Here is a 22,882-nt window from a genome sequence, read left to right as displayed (position 1 = left end):
GGCTGATGCAGACTACAGTTGTGTTATCTTTTTTTTTGCAGCCATATCCCACTGCTGGCCCATGTTAAATTTACAGTCAACTATTTGGAGTGCTCTGACCAACCCAGATATCCTCCATCCTATATCTGTGCATTTGATAGTTGTTTCCTAATTGGAGAACTTTCCATTTTTCTATGTTAAACTTAATTCTGTTACTCTCAGCTCATTTGTCTGATTTAACATTATGGCTTTTAATTTTGTTTTTGTTTAGTATGGCTTAAGTTATGCAGTCCAATTTTGTATCATCTATACATTTGATAAGCATTCCCTTCATCTCTTCATCCAAATCATTAATGAAAATATTGAAAAGTAGATGACCCAGAACTGCTTCTTGTATCACTCTACTTGATACTGCTCTCCAGTTTGATGATAATACATTAATGATCGCTCCTTGAGTACAGTTGTTGAGACAGCTATATTTCCACTTAATTGTCATGCCATCAGGCTTGCACTTAACCGGCTTGCTAATCAGCATATCATGGAGTATTCCTCAAACTATAGGTTGCAACCCACAGGAGTTCATGAGTAGCTTTCAGAGGGATTGCAAAAATTTTTAGGGTTGCAAATGCAAGTGCCAGTCCAGACAGAATGACTGTATGGTCTGACAAGGCTCCAGCTATGCTTTATGTACATGCACTACTCCCCCTCTAACAGCCAGTGCCTGTTTGCTCACTTTAATGCCTCATTTACAATCTTTCTCTCCAAAAAAAGCTTGGAGGAATTTTGTGAGAAGAGAATTGGGTTGGCAGGGATCACAAGTATGAAGGCAGTTAGGTGCTGGTCCCTACTTTTCTCCCAGCCCAGCTCAACTAAGAGGAGTCAGTGGGGCAGGGCAGGCAAGACAGCTGCTCTGGAGGGTGAACCAGACTGATGTCTGGAAACTTTGCTTGTACAGCTAGCTGTTAAGCTGAAGAAGGTATTGCTGGTGGCAATAGAGATGGAGAAAAGAGTGGCTTTTGCTGCATTCTACTCATGTTGACAAGAATTGTGGCAGCTGACTGCAGCTCAGCTAGCTGGGAGACACTGAAGCAATGGTAGCACAGCAGTTTCCTCACTTGCCAAAAGGGAAGGAGCAAGGGGAAGGCACCATGAGACAACCAGAACTGGAGCATCACCTCAGTTCTTGGGTTGTCAGCAGTGTGTTCTCATTGACCGCAGACATGAATTGCCTGGCTTCATGCTTCTCTTTTAAGTCCTGTTCTTCCTCCTCCTTGGTGAAGGGAGCCAGAAGGAAGAGCAAAGATTTCTGCTCTTTAGTTTGTCCTTATTCATGCATCTGCAGTTGATTTGAGGGAGCAAAGTCTCTGTGTGAAACGCTCCTCTCTCTCCCAAAATAAAAAAAGAATGAACAGAGGAGAAAACTCATGGTGCTATTTCAAGCAGTTCTCCCCCAGCTTGGGCTCATGGAAGGTGTGAGCAGGAGTCCTGTCTTCTGAAAGAGGTGCCAAATAGCTTAGAGTCTTTCCGTGGGAGGGGATTATCAGGTGGACTGATGGTTACTGCAAAATGAAAACTGCAGTAGCCTTTTTGGGTCCACTGTGGGCCTAAGGCAGAAAGACCAAACTGCAACTATCTGGCCTAGTGGTCTGTTAGAGTGAAGTGAGAACTGGGAAAGAATCCCACATTTGTTCCACTTTTGCCTCCAGTAGCAAAAGGCCTGGAGATTTGACTAGAGGTAATTGAGTGGAATGGGGTGCAAAAACAAATGTGTTTTTCTTGGAAACTGAATCTTTCCTTTGAAAGGTGGTTTGTTTGCAGCAGACAACCTAAGATCAATTTGATAGTGCTGGTCTACAGTTTCCAGCACACTTCATGCTGTCCAGATTGGCTGGGACTGCTTGGATCTGCAATTCAGCAACATCTGAAGGGCCCTGATTATAGATTAAAATGTATTATTAAAAGTAAGTAATATTATGACTGAGATGGTGATGAAGTCTCTATTGTGTGTGGAAACGTTTGGCGGTCACACCTGGTTTTGGAAAAATGAAAACATGGGAGATGATTAAAATACCTTCAGAATGGAGAAAAGAAAGCAATTGCTAGTATGGTATAGTGAGTGAAGTGTTGGATTGTAACTGGGGAGATGTGGGTTTATTACTTATTTATTCTGCAAAACTACAATAAAAACTACTAACAACCTCCTTTGGCGTCTACTCTAGCACCATTAGTTGCCAAATGCTTTGAAACCGTTCTGTTTAGACCATTTTAAAGACCATCAAGAAAATTTGTCATCTGAATTCTTGGGGATAAAGTATTCCATAGGAACAGACTGGGTTGCCTTCCTTTCTTCCCAGTATGGCATGGGGGATTTCTTAACATTCCCAGTCAGGAATCACTCATTCAATGATTCTCATAAGTGTAAGAGTAGGTAGTCTGCAGATACCTTCGTGCTAAATCATATAGGACATTATAGATGACAACTAGCACTTTGAATTGTTCTTGGGAAGCCAGTGAAGCATCCCAAGCAGTGGTGTCAATATAAGCCTGATGGCTTTTGCTTACCAGAAAGTTGGTTGCTGTGTTCTAAACCAATTTCAGCTTCTGAGCAGTTTTCAAATGTAGCTCCATGCAAAGGACATTGCTATGGGCCATTCTAGATGTGATAAGGACATGGATGATTGCTGCCACAACCTCCTACTCCAGATAGGGTACAACAAGTGCACCAGGTTGGGCAAAGGCCCCCTCTGGTTGTGAGTCTAGAATAACCCTTATGTTGTGGATTTCCTCCTTCAGGAAGATTGTTACTCTGTCCAGGCTAATAACAAAGTCAACAAGAACCATTTTGCTTCTGGATAAACATCACCTCCATCTTTCCAGGATTCAATTTCAACTTGTTCTTCCCATCCAATTCCTCATAGTCTTCAGATACTCTGTAAATTGTTCTATAGCAGCCCTGCCCTGCCCTGCCCTGCCCTGCCCTGCCCTGCCCTGCCCTGAAGCGGCAGTGTATATCTAGGCATTATCAGCATTTTTACCTTTCCCAAAACCTCACCTAGCATTTCAATGTAGCTGTTAAAGAGTAGGAGTGAAAGAGACAAAGCCTGAAATACTCCCCAAAGGAGTAACTGCTAGGATGAACTTGTTTCCCTCCCAGCTGAAGCTGCCCACTTAGATAAGAGCATGATCACTGAAGCATAGTGCCCCCCCCAGTCCTTGCAAGCAAGCCAGGTTAGCATGATTGATTCCATTGAAGACAGGTATGAGATCTAAATGGATCAGGAAGGACACATTCCCCCATCCATATCCTAACAGAAGTCACCAGATCCCAGGAATGCTGTTTCTGTCCCAAATCTACCCCTGAACTCTGGAAAGGATCCAGATGATCCATTTCATCTAAGGTGCTCTGTGACAGAATTCCCAATACTCCCAATACTCCCAAAAAGGAGGGTTGGAGACCAGGTAATAGTTATCCAAATTGGCTGGATTTATTTATACTTCAAATTTAGTCACAAGCCATTTTTCATTTTAGAGTTAGGCCTTTTTCATGTATAACTTGTACCAAATCTCACTCAGACAGCAACTATATAAGCATAATTCAGAGCAGAACCAGTAGCTATAAAGATGTTTATCTCTTTAAAACCTGTTTGCTAAATAAAACTAACTTGTAGAAAATTCATGAAAGTTAAAAAAAAGAAAAAATAGCTGTTGGTGCACCACAATAGCCCTCTTTTATCTTTTACTCATGTGAAGCAGCCGCATGAATGCAAGGATGACTAGGTTTTCCCTGTTATGCAAGTAAAATAGGCTTCCACTGCAGACGTTCTCCTTGAATACTTGTACACCTTCTCATTTAGTGACCGCTAAATAGGAAGCAAAATGGTCGTTAAGTGAGAGAAAGATGCTGCCAAGATCACTGGTTGCTGCTGTTTGGTTTAGATAAAGTTCTCTTGCACAATGTCCTGTGCCTAACCCTTTTTTTTGTCCCCTTGCAGGGTGGAGAGATTGCTTAAACAAGCTATCTCTTCCTGAGCTACATTTCTCCACAGTGCAGCGCTTCCCTAGAAAGTGCTAACTGCAAGTTAACAAGTTGAGCTCTGTGAACTTAATTAGTTGATTAGAACCCTCCAGTGGCTGACCAACCTTAATCAGTTTCACACTGAAGTCTGTTGTTGTCAGGCACACAAAATTTGGTCGTAAATGCGCACATTAGTCAGAAAATGAATTTTTATTATTATTGCTGTCATATTTGCAAATGATTGCTGAACAAGGTAGCTGCTGAACGAGGAGTGGCTCTAATACCATAAGAAGACATGTGACATAAACCATCCTAATTACAACGATCCGTCCCACCCGGTCCAGCAGGAAGGGCATGTTATGGACCCTGTCAGCTAAAGAGGTGGGGTCCAGGAGGAGAGCCTTTTCTGCTGTTGCCCCCACCCTGTGGGACATCTTGCCCCCTGAGGTGAGGTTGGCCCCCACTCTTCTGTCCTTCTGGAAGAGGGTTAAGACCTGGCTCTGCCAACTAGCGCGGGGATCCAGTTTTGGTAGGTAGCCCTGGGGCTGGTTGGTGGCTTGAACACACTTTCTCCGCCTTTTAGTTTTCCTCTTTTATCTTCTACCTTTTGTATATATATTTTTTGTATGTTGATAATGGCTTTTTATGACCTTATATTTGTAAGCCGCCCAGAGTCACTTCCATAGTGAGATGGGTGGTGTATAAATTTGATTGATTGATAGATAAATAAAAATAAAAGATGGACCTAATATCATAGCCCCTTTGTATCTGTTACCACACAGGGTAGACTATAAATATATGGAATTGCTTTTCAAAATATGTGACCTGAACTACTAATTCAGTGTTGATATTAGCTAGCTATCCTTGGGAGAAGAGCAATGACCAATCTCGATAAAATAGTTAAGAGCAGAGACATCACACTGACAACAAAGGTCCGCATAGTTAAAGCAATGGTGTTCCCCGTAGTAACATATGGCTGCGAGAGCTGGACCATAAGGAAGGCTGAGAGGAGGAAGATAGATGCTTTTGAACTGTGGTGTTGGAGGAAAATTCTGAGAGTGCCTTGGACTGCAAGAAGATCAAACCAGTCCATCCTCCAGGAAATAAAGCCAGACTGCTCACTTGAGGGAATGATATTCAAGGCAAAACTGAAATACTTTGGCCACATAATGAGAAGACAGGACAGCCTGGAGAAGATGCTGATGCTAGGGAGAGTGGAAGGCAAAAGGAAGAGGGGCCGACCAAGGGCAAGGTGGATGGATGGTATTCTAGATGTGACGAACTCGTCCCTGGGGGAGCTGGGGGTGTTGACGACCGACAGGAAGCTCTGGCGTGGGCTGGTCCATGAAGTCACGAAGAGTTGGAAGCAACTGGACGAATAAACAACAATTAGCTAGCTAGATCATGCAGTTTCAGAGGTATTTAGTTTTTTTCCTTTCCAACTCTGATATTCAGAAAAAAGGGGCAAAGTTGCTGTTTGAAAAGTACTGCTGGGAATTAACCCTGTTCAGTCAGATGAATAGGGTAGAAGTTTAATTTAGGAAGAAGATAACCCTATCGTATTATATAAGATCACTGCTAATAGTTTGCCACAGTCTAGATTTAGTAAAACATTTGCATCATAAGCATACAACAAGGAAGAACAGATGCAGAGCTAATACAACAAGAGCATGTGATCGCCTATATAGAGCACATATTAAATTACAAAACACACACAGGTATTCCCCGAGTTATGACTGCAATTGGGACTGGAATTGCCATCACTAAGCAATGTGGTCGTAAAGTGCAGGGGGGTGGAGGAGGCTCTGGGAGGCCCAGCGCTGGCCATGCAGGAGTTGGGGAGGGAAGTGCTGTGCGTGTGGGGTGTGAGTGAGCACAGGGAGGCTGAGGAAGGAGGGCATGGGGGGTGTGAGAATGAAGGGGGGAAGGAGGGCCTGGTGTGTATGAGGGAAGAAGGGATGGGGATGGGAGAGACTTAGCTGAGCGACTTGCGATCTTCCCTGCTGGCTTCCCCATTGACTTTGCTTGAAGTCAGTTGAAGCCAGTAGGGAAGGCTGCGAATGGAAATCCTGTGTCTGTGGGATGCTGCGACCAGTCATAAGTGCAAGTTGGCTACCAAGCACTTGAATTTTGTTCAAGTGACCACTGGGGTGCTGGAATGGCTGGAACTTTGAGAACCAGTCACAAGTCTGTTCAGCGCCGTTGTAACTTTGGTCGCTGAATGAATGGTTGTAACTCGAGGACTACCTGTAAGTCATATGTGCAGTATATTAGCTGGGAATTTAGCATTTGTAAGTGGATAATGCTTTTAGAACGTAGGCTAGAAAAACCTGTTTACAGGTGCATGTGTTATTAGCACTGATGGTGAGCAGGAGGGGGCCCCTATCCAGGGGGGAAAACGCATGCATAGTACTGAGGAGTTAAGCAGCCATTCAAAGAGACACAGATCAGACCCGCCTTGACCTTTGGGGTTTATCTGTCTGGGTTTTTCCCACGCTTCTTCAGTTTGCTAGGATTTTCTGTCTTATGTAGCAGTAATAAACACTAGAGACCTATTCCTCGTCTCAGCGTGGTTCCTGGCTGTTAGGACAGCATGTTAATGAAATTTAGTTTACCATTTTTTTTTCTCTTTAAGTTAATACAAGAAGAAAGTTAAATTCTGGTTCGCACAGCATAGAAGAAGCAATGATGATCACCAAATTAGGTGGCATTGAAAGGAGGCATTGAAATTTAGGAAGGAAAGGGCTATTCATGGCAACTATTCATAATAGTTTATGGTATGTCTCAGACTATTACTAAGAGGTGGCAACAATAATAAGAGAGGGCTGTTGCCCTTACGCCTTACTTAAGGATCACTCCATAGAAATCTGATGAACTCTTGCGATAAATGGGATGCTAAACTATTTTCATTCTTTGTCTAATCAAGCAAGTCTCTTATGTTCTTATGAATTGTGGTCCAGTTTCAGACCACTGGCATAGCCATATAGGAACTCTCTGATTTATGTTACCATTCTATTTCAAAAAGCCTTGCACAATCCAATGTTTGCATACATTGGGTATTCGTCTACCTACTGTGCTACTTTGCATTGTGTATGTGATGGAGACTTTAATGTATCTTAGCTACATTTGCATAAAATTGAGTTTATGTTGGTCTTAGGTAACCTAGGGATATGCTTAAGGACCATAATTACATCTTAATCCATTAATGTAGTACTTCTCAAAAGTTGCTTGCACGTTCACGTTCACTAAGGGTAAGCCGACAGTTGTCCCAATTCATCTTGTGATATTTAAAAAACTTCCTCGTGAATTAGATTTTTATATCAGAAAAGTAGTCACAAGTGTTTATTTAAGTTTACTAATATGATAAAGATAAATATAGATTAGTCAGATGCTATCAAGAAGAACCTGAAGGCATAATGTATTTGAAGAATTGCATCTAATTATGAGTTAGAATAGAAATTTAGCATATTTTGGAGAAAAAACATTTAATGCTGTAAGCCACAATCAGCATTTATTGTTTATATAATGAGACAATTAAATGAGATTGTGTATTACCAAGAGTTCCAGTATTTGAACTGTTACCATATTCTCAGGTGATCTTTGAAATTTTCATTCTAAAATTATTTACATGAACTACAAATAAAGTACAGGCACATTTATTGAATAAAACTTACTTTCCCCAAATACATGGCCTAATACATGTTTCACCTGATGAGCTGTAGGCATTACATATAGGCATGCTCAAGCGTCTTAACACGTTCCATCTATATTGCTGTATTAATTGCCATAGAATAAGTCTGAAACATAAGGCTTTCTTGTGCACTTGGTGAGGCAGAAGTTTAATTTTAGAGAGTAGCACTACAAACTATAAAATACCAAATACGTTATAGAATTTATTTTACGCCAGGATGTAACTGTTTTCTGTGATTTTTTTTTGAGATTATTTAGGTTGTTTGAACTTAATTTGTGGAATCAGAATATAGTATATTTCTGAAGATTTGTTAAATCTGTCTAAAACAGGGTTTCTGTTTTAGACTCTGAGAGGATATGTTTTATTAAATGTTCTGGCATTTGTAAGGCAATCACTACAGACCTATATTTCTGAAATCAGACTTTAAAAGTTGAAAAATAGATTAAACTTTTAGCCAGCACTATAATCCATGCCAGCAATAACTAAATGATAATTGAGAATGGAATTTTTAATAAAGTTTTTTTTGTCATACCTGTAAATAAGACACTAAATGTTTTTATTTTATTTTATTTATCCAATTTGTCCCCACCCATCTCCTCCCATCTGGGGACTCTGGGTAGTTAGGGTTTATAGAAAAATTTATAGAAAAATATTTAAATTTTTAGAATTGACCTGTTTTTGTGCTTATGCATCTGTGTCTCTGTGTGTGACTCTTGCCTTACTGGAGTACTTCCATGTTAGTAGAATAAGTTTAATTACAATAAATAACTAAAATTAACAACAGAGTAATTTCATGACTTGTAAAAGACAAAATACTTAAGTTAGGCAAGTTATTCCACTTTTCTTCCTAGTATTAATATTTGCCTTTTATGAAGCCACGTGTCAGTTGTGACTTCCTATGGAGAAACATTTCTGTATTACATTTATTCCTGCTATAGTTTAGCATATCCTCAGTGAGCCAACTCAGTTTCATTTGCTATAATTTAGCATATCCTCAATGCTACGTGTGGTGCAGCAGTAGGGACAGTTAACTGTATAGGGGATGCTATGTGATACATGGCTGGGGACTGTTAGAGAATAATCAAGTGGAGGTCGCATGCAATGCAAAGTGACATATCTGAAAACAGAAGGACTGTCCAGTCTGGTTACTCCTACTTTTGTTGTCAAGTTTCAGCCTGTTCAAAGCAAATAACATCCTCATTACCGTGTTATTTTTTTCCAATAGACATGTTACATATGTGAAGAGCAAGGCAGAGAAAGCAAAGCAGCCTCTGGTGCTTGCATGACTTGTAATAAACATGGGTGTCGTCAGGCTTTCCATGTAACATGGTAAGTAAACAGGATAATGGTCCTGGGTTTTTTTAAATTTGTTACCTAGGTAAATAAAGTGTTAATATGTCGTCACACGTTGTCACCTGAGTTATTCAGACATGTTATGTTTAATAGATTTATTTTACTGTTGCACTTTCTCAAGGAGATCTCATTTTTTTGCCATTGTCCTCCAAATGCTGTCTGCTAAGTCACTTCTATGTATCATAAAGATACCGATTATGATTTCCATCATAATTGCTCCAAATTCAAAAGTTAATTAATAACTAGATTGCAAAATTTTGTTAAGCGGCTGTGTTTGCAATCTTCAGTAGCTGACTCCTGTTTTCCTGTTTTTGTTTTCTCCTTCTCAGTGCACAATTTGCAGGACTTCTTTGTGAAGAAGAAGGTAATGGTGCAGATAACGTCCAGTACTGCGGTTACTGCAAATACCATTTCAGTAAACTGGTAAGAACTTGTTGAATTCAGCATTGCACGTCCTACTTTTCATAATAGATGATTTTATTGTTGAGCTGGTAGCATTTATACAAAGTATTGATTAAAATTTAAGCTTGTGGACAGTTTAATATGGATGTAAATATTCATGCAAAATTCAATGCATCACAATATTTAAATACCGTAATTTTGATTTTCCGATTTTATACAATGGAGAGTTAAGTTGGGAGTACCCTGAGGAATATCCATGATTTTGGCCTAAAAGATATTTGGACAAATGTCACACAGATAGTTTCCTTGGTATTGTCTGTGTAAATGGAACATAATATTTGCCTTATCATATCAAAGCAAAAATTAATCTAGCTTCTGATCCTTGACTTTTGTATCTAGTAATTGAAGATAACACATTTTAATATTAACCCTTTTTGAAATGTCATATCTAATAGCAGCTGTCTTACTTTATTTCCTATTATTTATTAAAACTTTATTTAGTGATTTCCTCTTTTCATTTTATTTTTGGTTTGTCTTATTTGTATGTTTTCTCACCTTTTCTTCCCATACTCCAATTCAGGCAAGAGAATGTTAAGTATTTACACCTTTTAGAATATTTATAAGAGTACTGGTTAATTCGAGACATCCTTGTGAACTTCTAGATTTTTTTTCTTCATCTGTTAAATGTATTTGACTTGGGCTGCCAGTCTACAGATTTTTTAAAAATCTTAAGTTTTAGAATATTAATTATAATATACTTAAATATACCCCCCAAAAGAGGAAGAAAAACCCAGGCTAAAGGGGAAAAAATGATACAATCAAAACATAGTGATACATAAATGAGCCTTTTGAAGGGATTTGCACTTCCAGTCTGTATGGTTCAGTTTACTTTTAATTTATGATATTTTATTTGGAAAAGTTTACCTTGTAAATATGAGTATATTGGAGTTTTTCCTCAAAAATCGTATTGTCCTTGTTTCTAAGCAGATTAACACTCTGTGAATCTTGTGTCAGGTTCTATGCAGCATTAAGGATTGAAGAGATAACTCTCTTTTTGCGATTGACTGAATTTGTTCTATAAACCTGTCTCTGTGATCTGAATTTATATCTATCCAGGGAATTTAAGTTCTCTGTTTAAAGTATTTTAACTTTGCTTTTTCCTAACTAGTTTTTCTGCTTTAGAATTACTGCTGTTCTTGATTGTGGAGGCAATATTACTGTTTTTATTTAGAATTTCTAATTGTAGCATTTTTGAGCATAAACGTTTATGATAGATTCTATAAGTTAAAGAGCACTGATTTTTCTGAGAGTGCAAAACAGTTCTCAAATAACATTACAGATTTTATAAATTGCGATCAATCATATCTAATTGACTTTGGTATCCTACATTTTAATGTGACAGATATAGCTATATTTTCTACTACTTTCAGGCTCTCTAATTTGTACTATTTTTTTTACTTTTAAATTATTTTTGTGCGTAGAATTTCAAATAATATTTAAATTGTCATGATGGGTTCTTATGAGTTTGGTATTCATTGTTTGTTTTTATTCTATCCTTGCTGTAAGAGTATAAAAATCCCCTATAAGAGATGAAGAATTGTGAAGTATGTGATCCTTAGCAGCCAGTGTAAAAGTGTTCTAACAAATGTGTAATTTAAATAATAGTGTTCTATTTTGATATGGAATTAGAATGGACTTGGGATCTTAGAATGAAACTGTACAAGCAATATACAGAGAACTGATGTATTTCTACTACATACAAAAATTCTGTTTACCCCAATAGTAAATTAAATGTTAAAGTAATTTGGAATTTCTTATTCCTTGGTGTTGAACCTTTAGACATGTCTAATATTTATCCATATTGCATCTTTTTTCTCCTACAATGACCTTTGAGTCTAGGTTCTTGGTTAATTTTCCCTTCTAAAATTCACTCTATGCCACTCCCTCTTGATAATCTTTCTGTTTCCTTAGCTTGGATTTTGTTCTCATTTGTCCTGCTGGCAGAAGGTGTTTGTTTCAGTTTATATTTGGATCAAGTATCTAGTAATCTGTTTCATTTAGTTACTCTCATTATCCAATTTGATTTTCATTAACACTTTAAACCCTGTGCATAAATACTGATTATATCCCATCAAGTTGGTATCAACTGTTAGTAATCACATAGATAGACCTTCTCTAGGATGATCTTTTCCCAGCCTGGTCCTTCAGGTCTTCCAGTGATACACCTGTTGCCATTATAATTGAGTCCATCCACCTTAGCAGTAGTCATCCTCTTCTTCTCTTTCCTTCTATCTTTCCCATTATAAATTTCTCAAGAGAGTTAAGTCCACATAATGTGTTCACAATTTGATAATTTGAGTTTGGTCATTTGTGCCTTGAGTAAGAACTCTGGATTGATTTGTTCTATGTTCCATTTGTTCGCTTTTTTGGCTACCCATAGTATTCTCAAGAATTAGCCTCAACACCAATATTGAAAAGCATCAGTAGTCTTTCTATCCTGCTTCTTCAAAATCCAACTTCTGCTTCCATAGAGTATCTCAGGGAAGACCATTGCCTGGAAAGACCTTTGTAGGTATAGATATGTCATGGTATCTGAATATCTTTTCCATGACCTTCATTGTTACCCTACCAAGTATTAGTCTGTGTCGTATTTCTTGATTGCTGGTTCCTTAAGTACTGATAGTAAAGGTAAAGGTTTCCCTTGTCATTAAGTCCAGTCGTGTCCGACTCTAGGGGGCGGTGCTCATTTCCGTTTTAAAGCCGAAGAGCCAGCGTTTGTCCGTAGACACTTCCGTGGTCATGTGGCCAGCATGACTAAACGGAATGCCGTTACCTGCCCACCAAAGCGGTACCTATTAATCTACTCACACTTGCATGTTTTCGAACTGCTAGGTTGGCAGGAGCTGGTAAGTACTGATAGTCAATCATAAAAGGCAGAAGCTAACCTCAGATTGTCAACTCTAAGGCAGATTGCTGTACCTATTGTAAATAGTTTGGTCATCTTCATATTTAATCTTAGTCTCATTTTTTTCACTGTGCTCCTTGACTTTTATTATCAGAGCTTCCAGATCATTTGCATTTTCAGTTAACAGAGTAGTGCTATCCGCATAGCTCAAGTTACTGATGTTTCTGTCTTCAATTTTAAAATCACAGTCCTCATTTTGCAATCCAGCTGCCCTCAATTCATATTCAACATCTAAGTTGAATAAATAAGAGAGTATACAGCTTTGTCTCAGGTTTGCTGACCTGAAGCCATTCTGTTTCACCATGCTTTGTCTGAACTGTAGCTTCCTGTCCTGTGTATAGGCTTTCCGTTAGGACAATGAGATATTCTGGGAATCGATGCATAAACAAACATAACTCAAATAACTTTTGGTGATTTAACTGCCCAGAGTCCCTCCGCTGGGGGGAGATGGGCAGTGGCAAAATCTGAAAAATAAATAAATAAAAATAAACTTAGTACTTTTGTGTTGAATTAATCCACAGTACATTTGTACAACTTTGTACTGAAGAAAAAATAAATTTATTTATGTAAAATATTAACACTGCCATTGTTAATAATAACATGGTGAGAGTGCTCATGCATGGAGCTGATAATATAGGTTTTATAGTGTATGGTACTACATACATGTTTAAAAAAGCATGCATGATAAAGGAATTGGATCATCTTCATCTTTGAATTACAGATTGTCATATTAATATAGGAAAATGTAGATCAACTGTAATTTGTAAGATTCAGGTTTTGTCATGTGTAGAGTATATGCTTGCAACTTATGTAAACTTATGTTTGGTCTAGTGGTTAAGGTGCTAGGCTAGAAACCAGGAGTCTGTGAGTTCTAGTCCTGCCTTAGGCATGAAAGCCGACTGGGTGACCTTGGGCCAGTCGCTCGCTCTCAGCCCAACCCACCTCACAGGGTTGCTGTTGTGGGGAAAATAGGAGGAGGAAGGAGTGTTAGGTATGTTCGCTGCCTTGAGTTATTTATAAAAATAATAAAGGCAGGATAAAAATGAAATAAATAAACAAACATTAGATTTTGTACATTTAGGCTAGGCTCGTCTGCAAATGGGACTGTTATGCAGATGCTGAATGTCTTATTACTTGTAACCCTCAAAATAACTCTGTAGTGCCATGGAATTAGAGAGAGAGAGAGAGAGAGAGAGAGATAAAACAACTCTTCTGAACCGTTACTTTTTAAAGGGTGCTTGAAGAAAGTATAGGCATTTATTTCAGTGGATTGATTTCTGGTAGGTAGAGGATATGAGCTTTCAATTCATTGTCCCTAAAAACCTGGGTCAAAATTTTCTTTATGGTATTTATGCATAATGTATATAGCATCTGTTTCTGCACAGGATTCCATTTAGAATATTCTTGAACAGAAATAAGTTTTGGTGGGAGACATGCTTACATTCTCATACTGAAAAGGTATGATTCTCATTCTTCATACTCAATTCTTTTTTTAAAAAATTAATATATAGTGATCAACAAATCATTGAAAATAAAAAGCATAAGAATAAAAATTTTAAAAAGAGAAAACAGGAAGTACCCAAAAGCAAAACCATAAAGCATAATTTGTTTTCTTCCTTTTGACCACTGCAGTAGCATTTAGAAGCATTCATCTCTACCAGTCTATTTATCAAATATTGCTTTGATTTAATTTGATTTTATTTTCTGTTCTTCATCTTTGTCTATCATTTGTTTTTTTTCTACTATCCATTATACCTTTGGCTGTCTCCTTGGATGACTTGGAGCGTATGATTTGAAAAAATCGTTCTACAAGTTCACTAGTTGTGAGAACAAGTTGCTCTTACTGCTGAATGTTTGCTTTCTCTGTTGTTGATTTCTGTGTTACTTCTGAAAGTTTCCTAATCAAAATTATTCCTTGAATCTTTGAGCTCTCTTTTCTGGACTATTGCTTCACACAACTAATACTTCTGCAATCAGCATAATTCAAATTTTGCTCCAGATCTATGCCGAGAATTTCACTCCTGGGCTTGGAATGCTGATTTATCACTCAAGTGCTTATCATGTTTCCTTTGATATGGAGCAATATTTAATAGTCCTAAATGTTATTCCAGACTCAGCTCCAACTTTGAACTGTCCATACTGGATTTTTTGGTAAGATTATTCACATTGATACTGTGATTGGGATACCAGTAGTCCTCTGGGTCCCCAAACTCTACATGTACCCTAGGCCAGTACTTTCTTTTTGTCATATCTATGAAGGTGATGGCAGGCAGTCACTTTGATGGATATGAGCAACTGAAAGAAACGTGAAAAGGAAAGAGGAGTCATCTTCATAATTAGCTACAGTGGTACCTCAGTTATCAACATTGGTACTTACAATAGTTTTGGCCATGGTGCATCAAGTAAATACTTCCCTAATGGCTCACTGTGTGGCATGGATTTAAATGCAATATAACTTTCTTTAGTTGTAGTAATAAAATGTAGAAGATCCAAGGATACTCCTCTAATGATGTATAAATTACTTGGCTTACTCCCAGATTAATGGGCAGCAAATCATCTGGTCCTTAGCATTTTCTGTGAAAAAACTCCTTTAGAAGATCACCTTTCAAGTTGCTTCTTTTAACTCTTGCTGTATCAAGACTTTACAAGCTATTCAACTGGACCCAAATGGGAAACTTTTATAGAGAGCATTTGTCATTGGGATTCCATCTTGCTTTTGCAAAAACACTGATTAGGATGTCTAGAAACACAGTGAATGAGAACCCAGAATATTATCATCCCCAAGGGGCTTGTGGATGAGAATGAGCATCTCATTATTCACCACCAGTTCCTCAGCTTTACTTTCTAACAATCGTATGGATAGTGGGCCATAGCCAGAGTTTTTGTGCCCAAGTTGCAGAACTGTCCGATTTGTAGGCTTTATGGGATATGGTTCCATCTGCTGTATCTGCTATTCTGGTTGCAGCAGTGGTACACATTGCATCTTTCTAGATGAACTTTTTAGTGATGGAAATATTAGTCTTTTTATTAGTGCCAGTGGTTTGATTTAATTATTAATTAAATTAATTAGTATTAAGAATACTAACTTGTTCCTTACATTCTATAAGCAGTACTAATGCCCTTGATATCATCTATTGTACTTTCCTTCTAGTGTGACTTTGATATCTACTGATACATTCTGAGTTTCTTCTCATCCTTTGCACTCTCTGAATTCTATCACCCCTAAATTCACAAATAGTTTACTCATTGTTCTCTTTTTAATGTGAAACTAGATCATTGCCTGTTGCAGCTCTACAGGTTTATTAGTTTCTGGCCTCTGACTCTGAGAATGATCTGAGAGTTGGCATTAACTTACACCAGTTCAGTCCTCCTCAGTTCTGAATGTTCAACCATAGTTTCCCCATTTTTCCTCAGCCAGCAGTGATGGAACAGACTCCTCTTTATTCCATGAAGACTGTTCTTCTATAAGTAGAACTGATTTTCTACACTGCATACCTTTTGCCTATTGGTTAACAACCACTCCTTTTTATCAGAGATATAGTATTCCAGCAGGATATCTATCTATCTCACACATGCACATTGTTTATGTTGCAGTGGAATCTTGACAAATATGGTCCTTTAACCTTCAGATGTTAATAAAATCCATACCAGGTTCAGGAGATAAATGTGGGCTCTTCCTTTAGCTTTCAGTTGTGGAAGTGGCTCAGTTTGTAAGCTTGCTTAACTCCCATCGATTATGATGGCAGGAAACTAGATGCTATGACAAAAGTTTCATTGTGTGGCTTATTCCTGTACTCAGGATTTATAATATAAATACCAGGCTTGCACAACTGGTTAACAACATTTCCTGTAAGAATTTAACCACATGGAGCTGGCTTGGCACTTCAGAATCAAGTATGTTTGCAGCATAATGAATTGTAGCCCAAGTTAATGCTGGTTAGCTTGTCTCATCCAGGAAGCTAATATCTGTACCACGAAATAATTATATGACAAATTTATTTAATATTTATTAAATATTTTTACTTGTAAGTGCTACAATAGAGAGTTTTTTGGATGGCAAGCACTGACAGTATGAAATGTACAATGTTCTTTCCTATCAACTTTCCAAGGATCTAATTAATAATTAAGAAAATTACTATTTTGGTTCTTGCTTTAAGCCCACCGTTATTTTCAAGTGTTGTTTTGCTGGGATGTGTGGTAGAAAATTCACCAATCACACAAAGGTAATATGAGCTGCAGTAGATTTAGGGCTTCATACCTCCTTGCTTATTCATATAAAGGACAGGTCATCATTCATATAAGACAGATCATTCATATAAAGGACAGATCATGTTAACCAAGTTAACCCAAATTCTTATGCCATTCAAAAAATCAGTACTGGACCGAAGGTATGAAGAATCTTCCTTATTGACTGTCCTGTGCCAGCCAATGTGAAACAGGCAAATGAAAATTTGAAAGGTTTTACTGGCATGTTGTAAACTTCTTGAGAATAACGGGGTAGTTAGAGAGCAGTAGAACTTGCCTTGAAATTTGAGTCACCAGTTATCTGCTGACAGGAGAAAGGCAGAGGCAGAAATAAAGGCATTCAGGAACACAGATCTGTAGTTGGAGAATTGTTTCCAGCAGAGGAGCAAGAGCATGTGTGATGGAATAACAGACCCTGGGAACATGGAAGAGGGAGCCTAACTGTAACATAAAAGATTTCTGAGTCCAGGGAAGGCGAAAACATGAGAAAGGGAATCAGTGTAGTTCTGCCTTAATTACGCTAGATATGTTGAGCTGGACAATTATTTTGGAGGGCTTTCAAGATTCTGTTACAATTCCCTGCTAGCATAAAAGATCTTTTTGGAAACCCAGGTGGTTCCTTTTTGAGTTTGCCTGTCTCAAAGGATGTGACAGCCTGAAGGCTTCTCTTCCATAGTCTGCTGGCATGGCTTGGTTAGGGGCATTGCTGCTGCCCTCTTCTCTCAGCCACATGTTCTTGGGCTAGACACCTGCCAGAACCTGGTGCCTTATTATCTGAATCAGATAACCAATCAACTACTGAGGCTTATAGTCTTCCTGAGCTGCTACGGGCATCTTATTACTTGTCAGGTCTTCAGGCTGCTGGTCCATCTGGTCTAGCTCTTCTGAAGAGACCATGACATTGCCAGACATTGGAGCATGTTTTTGCATACAAACTGATCTGCATAAGAAATTTCATGCTATTGGGAAGTGATCTGTGGTTATCAGATAGAAAGCTTGGAGCGGGGGATGAGGAGCAAGCCTCTGAAGTTATACAGTTGTGGGAAAAAGTAAGTATCCCCTCTTTGAGTTCTATGGTTTTACATCTCAGGACATAATAAAAATCATCTGGTCCTTAGCAGGTCTTAAAATTAGGTAAAGACAACCTCAGATGAACAACAACACATGACATATTACACCATGTCATTATTTATTTTTACAAAAATAAAGCCAAAATGGAGAAGCCATGTGTGAAAAAGTAAGTACACCCTGTGATTCAGTAGCTTGTAGAACCACCTTTAGCAGCAATAACTTGAAGTAATTGTTTTCTGTATGACTTTATCAGTCTCTCACATCGTTGTGAAGGAATTTTGGCCCACTCTACAACATTGCTTTAGTTCATTGAGGTTTGCGGGCATTTGTTTATGCACAGCTCTCTTAGGGTCCCGCCACAGCATTTCAATCAGGTTGAGGTCTGGACTTTGACTGGGTCATTGCAACACCTTGATTCTTTTCTTTTCCAGCCATTCTGTTGTAGATTTGCTGGTGTGCTTGGGATCATTGTCCTGTTGAATGACCCAATTTCATCCAAGCTTTAGCTGTCGGACAGATGGCCTCACATTTGACTCTAGAATACTTTGGTATACAGAGAAGTTCATGGTCGACTAATGAGTGCAAGGTGCCCAGGTCCTGTGGCTGCAAAACAAGCCCAAACCATCACCCTCCACCACCGTGCTTGACAGTTGGTATGGGATGTTTGTGCTGATACTCTATGTTTGGTTTTCGCCAAATGTGGTGCTGTGCATTATGACCAGACTTTCCACTTTGGTCTCGTCTGTCCAAAGGACGTTGTTCCAGAAGTCTTGCGATTTGTTCAGATTCAACTTTGCAAACCTAAGCCATGCTGCCATGTTCTTTTTAGAGAGAAGAGGCTTTCTCCTGGCAACCCTTCCAAACAAACCATACTTGTACAGTCTTTTTCTAATTGTACTGTCATGAACTTTAACATTTAACATGCTAACTGAGGCCTGCAGAGTCTGAGATGTAACTCCTGGATTTTTTGCAATTTCTCTGAGCATTGCACGGTCTGATGTTGGGGTGAATTTGCTGGGACGTCCACTCCTGGGAAGTTTGGCAACTGTCTTGAATGTTTCCCACTTGTGAATAAGTGTCCTCACTGTAGAATGATGGACTTTAAATTGTTTGGAAATGGCCTTATAACCCCTCCCAGATTAATGGGCAGCAACAATTGCTTCTCTAAGATCACTGCTGATGTCTTTACTCTTTGGCATTGTGTTAACAACACCTGAATGCTTGAGACCAGCACACCCCTAAAACTTCGGCTTTTATAAAGGTCACACTTGCTGATGATCAATTAATCAAGGGCATTTGATTAGCAGCACCTGGCTGCTACTTAGCCTCTTGATACCTATAGAAGCAGTAAGGGTGTACTTACTTTTTCACACATGGCTTCTCCATTTTGGCTTTATTTTTGTAAAAATAAATAATGACACGGTGTAATATGTCATGTGTTGTTGTTCATCTGAGGTTGTCTTTACCTAATTTTAAGACCTGCTAAGGACCAGATGATTTTTATTATGTCCTGAGACGTAAAGCCATAGAATTCAAAGAGGGAGTACTTACTTTTCCCCATGACTGTACATTGTAGTGCACACTAATTTATAGTTAACTACTAGTGAGATATTCCGGTAGTTGCAAGCCGATGAAGGCGGGATTTGCTTTTGGAAGAAAATGTCACGTGAAATGGTCCTGGAGCATTTGCAGCAAGTTGATTGCTGTAATGAATCTATGACTTCCAAGAGCCTGAATCTTACATGCTCACTGGTACTATAGTAGCTTTCCCATCTGCAAGGATCCAAGATGGGATGGCTTTATCAGAACACAAATTTTTGGAGGGTATAGATAGAATCCAGCCATGTTTTTATGTTCTCTGGTATCTGCTGTGGTTCAAGATGGATCTGTTGAATTGATGGAGAGAGTGTAATGATTATATGTTGTTGCAGCCTCCAGGAAGAGGAAAAACAAAGGGAGTCAGCCATTTATGTAGGGAAAAAATCACTGTCCCTTCAGAAGAAAATACGTTTATAACCATTGTCATGTATTTTGTAAGCATGCTGTTACATGGCTAAAAGGGGATGTTGAATTTGAAACAACAAACCAGAACAAATTGGAGATGGGACAGTCAGATGGCAGTTGAAAGTATGCTTCCTTTAATTCAATCATGATGAATCAATGATCCTACCAAAAAGAGAATGCATTGGTGAAAGCAGCCCTATGAAAGTATTTTTTATAATGAAAGCAGTGACATCCCTGAGATTTAGTAATGGTTGGATATCCATCCTTTTTGTGACACAGTAAGATATTTGAAATAAAAACTGGTAGGCTTTCCTTTTAAAGGAAGAGGTTCTACCATGTCTTTAACAAAAACAGCTGCATCTGCATTTGATTTGAATGTCTTATGTTTTCTCTGTCCCTTTCCTTTTGAAGATACTGTTTTCTCAGAAATACAGACTGTATCCTTGTGAACTCCACATAGTCTCACTGACTATGGCTTGTGAATTTGTCAGTTTCCAGAATCTGTATATCATGCCTGGTGGATCTACTGTCAGATGGGGTGTGTAACTTGGAGTTTTGGATATTCATCTTTATGACTCATTGGATACATATTTTATATACTCCACATCTGACTTGTAGAAAGCTGCTCAGAAATTGGTTATCCTTTATACAAGGTTTGTGTTTGGGAGCCAGCGTGGCTGTAAACAAAATATCTGCTCCATACAAGGATGCCTTGCCATTCTTACTCTACTTGAAAAGAAGAGAACACTACTTTTATTAGTGTCTGTTTGGCAGTTACCTTGGAATCCCATTCAATATGTTCTCCTATCTGACAAAACTTTTAAGTTTTGCCCTATAGTAGCTAAATCAGTATGTCTAAGGAGTTTGTGGATTTGATCATTTAATGTCCAGGCCTGTTAAAGTACCCTAGCAGTATATGCTTCCAGGGAGTTGTCTTTGAAAGTTCATTCCATGCTGTTCTTATGTCTGCTTGCTATGCTAGCGAACGCTGTGTTTTGTAAATTAACCCAGCACACTTTACATACAGTTGGCTTATGATGGTTCGTTGTGCAGATGTTATCTTGTTCTAAGCATCTCTTTTCACTCGTAACTACCTTACGTCTGACTTTTCCAGCCATCCACACTTAGGATATTTCTCTCTGCTCCCCGGATGCTCATAGTGCCATGGTTTTCTATATAGATAGGTACCACATTTTTCTAAAAATCACAACAATCCATTGTCTACTATGAAGGTTCAAAACAGGGTTCCTGGTCTTTTTCTGACAGTTGGCAAATGGGCACTATTTCCAATAGCTTTATGCCATATAACCCACATTATCTATATCAGTGTCAGTAAGGACCATTCCGCTAGGGCCATCATATTTTCCATTGCTTTCCTGGAAGAATAGCTACTTCGGGGGGTTTCTGAATAGTTAGCCGATTACAATTATGCACTTATGCCTGGCATTATTGATTTGATGTGAGGGGAAGATTGGATGCCACTGTTTTTGAGCAGTTCTATCCTGGCTTCCTTCTTGGTAGGCTTGTCTGTTTCTGTGGTGACTTAAGTTTTCACAAAGATTGTGAAGAACTAATTATTTGAGTTTATTTGTAATTCTTTGGATGATCATCCATGTAGTCTCATAATTCACTCTCCTCCCCGCTGTAGCTGTTTCCCAGTAATCAATTGTCTATTCTGTGCATATTTAGCGAAACACTTGTGAGAAACTACTCAGGGCAAGAAGGAAGCATGTCCTTTAAGCATGTACACTAAATGTGGGAGCATGTCTCCTGCCAAACACCCTTCAGCTTCTAAACAAAGTTCTGTTTAGATGCAAAACCTGTATGTGCAGTAGCACATTTGATGAGCTAAAGTTATATTTAAGCAACTTACTCATCTCTAGTTCTCTGGACATCTCCATCTTGAGATTATTAAGCTGCAAAACCTTATAAAGTTAATTAAAGAGTCCCCCTCCCCACCAAAATATCTAATGTATATAAAACTTGAAACCTTAACTTTGAAATAAAAGGTTTTTTTTTAATACATTAAGGAAATGGAATTATTCACAGTGATCTCCAGTATTATGAACAGAGAGTCCACGTGCTGGCATGTTACTGGGATTTGTTGATAGTGTACATGTTACAAGCATGTATTTGTTGATACCATAGATGTTACAAGCATGTTCAAGCTTTGGATATAAATACTGCACAAAGAATAACCAAACAAAAATAAGAGTCTACGAGACGCTATATTTAAGCTTCATAAGCTACTGGTATTTCATATAATTGAGTCTTTATGCATACCGATTCTTAGATTTCAGTGCATGACCTCTTTTGCTTTGATTTTGAAATGGACCTTTGACTTCTTACTCTCTTCGGCTATTTTAATAGTCAGCATTAACTAGAAAACAAATAGAAATTACCAGTCAGATATGAATTCTTTAAGCTATAAAATGGCAGCCTTACACATAGAAGATGAACTAGCATAGCGGTGTATGAATACACACCCAAAAGAACGTTATGATTTTATATTATTTTGATAAATTTACTTATAAAAATAAACAATATTTAGGCTTTTTGTTGTGGTTTGAATAGTTCTGTTTAGACCGTGTGTGTTTTGAGCGATGAGGCTGTCAGACTTAGTTTAGATGGCTTTTTATCTATATTCGTTTCATGAATATATATTTTATCTTTTTAGAAAAAGAGCACACGGGGATCTAATAGGTCATATGATCAAAGTTTAAGTGATTCTTCCTCTCACTCTCAGGATAAGCACCATGAGAAGGAGAAAAAAGTAAGTGGATCTGTTACATAACACATCTACTTTATCATTTTAGCACCTTCAAAACGTTTCATCAGTAAGCAATAAATGTATGAAGGTATTTGGTTTTAACTGTGTGAAACAGTTACATTAACACTATGCATGTTGATTCAGAAATCATGGGAGCTAGTGAAGGAGCTCTCCCTTTTGTTCTTTATATTTCATTTTACCAGTGTTCTCATTTCAGTGCGTGGTTCCTTGCATGCAATTGATTTCTTGCCAAAAAAGAATTTAGTAAACTTTTTCATTTGAATTTTGAGGAGCATACTAGTTAATAGTATATTGTTCACTGCTGTATCTTATACAGTCTTTTATATACCTGCTTCACTTCTTAGTTGAAGAAAGCCAAGTGGACAT

At 38.3% G+C, this 22,882-nt stretch overlaps 1 protein-coding gene across 4 annotated transcripts in view; it reads left to right on the top strand.

The window, feature by feature from the left end:
• MLLT10 (MLLT10 histone lysine methyltransferase DOT1L cofactor) overlaps positions 1-22,882 on the top strand; it is a 141,514-nt gene that overhangs the window by 45,622 nt on the left and 73,010 nt on the right. For 3 of the 4 annotated variants that reach the window (XM_063303534.1, XM_063303533.1, XM_063303536.1), the window contains 3 exons: positions 8,911-9,014; positions 9,368-9,461; positions 22,403-22,498. In XM_063303534.1, coding sequence (XP_063159604.1) covers positions 8,911-9,014; positions 9,368-9,461; positions 22,403-22,498 — 294 coding nt within the window. The remainder of the gene's footprint in view (positions 1-8,910; positions 9,015-9,367; positions 9,462-22,402; positions 22,499-22,882) is intronic. The other variant, XM_063303535.1, reaches the window with a different exon arrangement.

Source organism: Candoia aspera, chromosome 4 (genome assembly GCF_035149785.1).
Source record: "Candoia aspera isolate rCanAsp1 chromosome 4, rCanAsp1.hap2, whole genome shotgun sequence".
In the NCBI taxonomy this organism is placed as follows: Eukaryota; Metazoa; Chordata; class Lepidosauria; order Squamata; family Boidae; genus Candoia; species Candoia aspera.
Note: the sequence above shows the minus strand (reverse complement) of the source record. Positions and strands in the feature narration are given on the sequence as shown.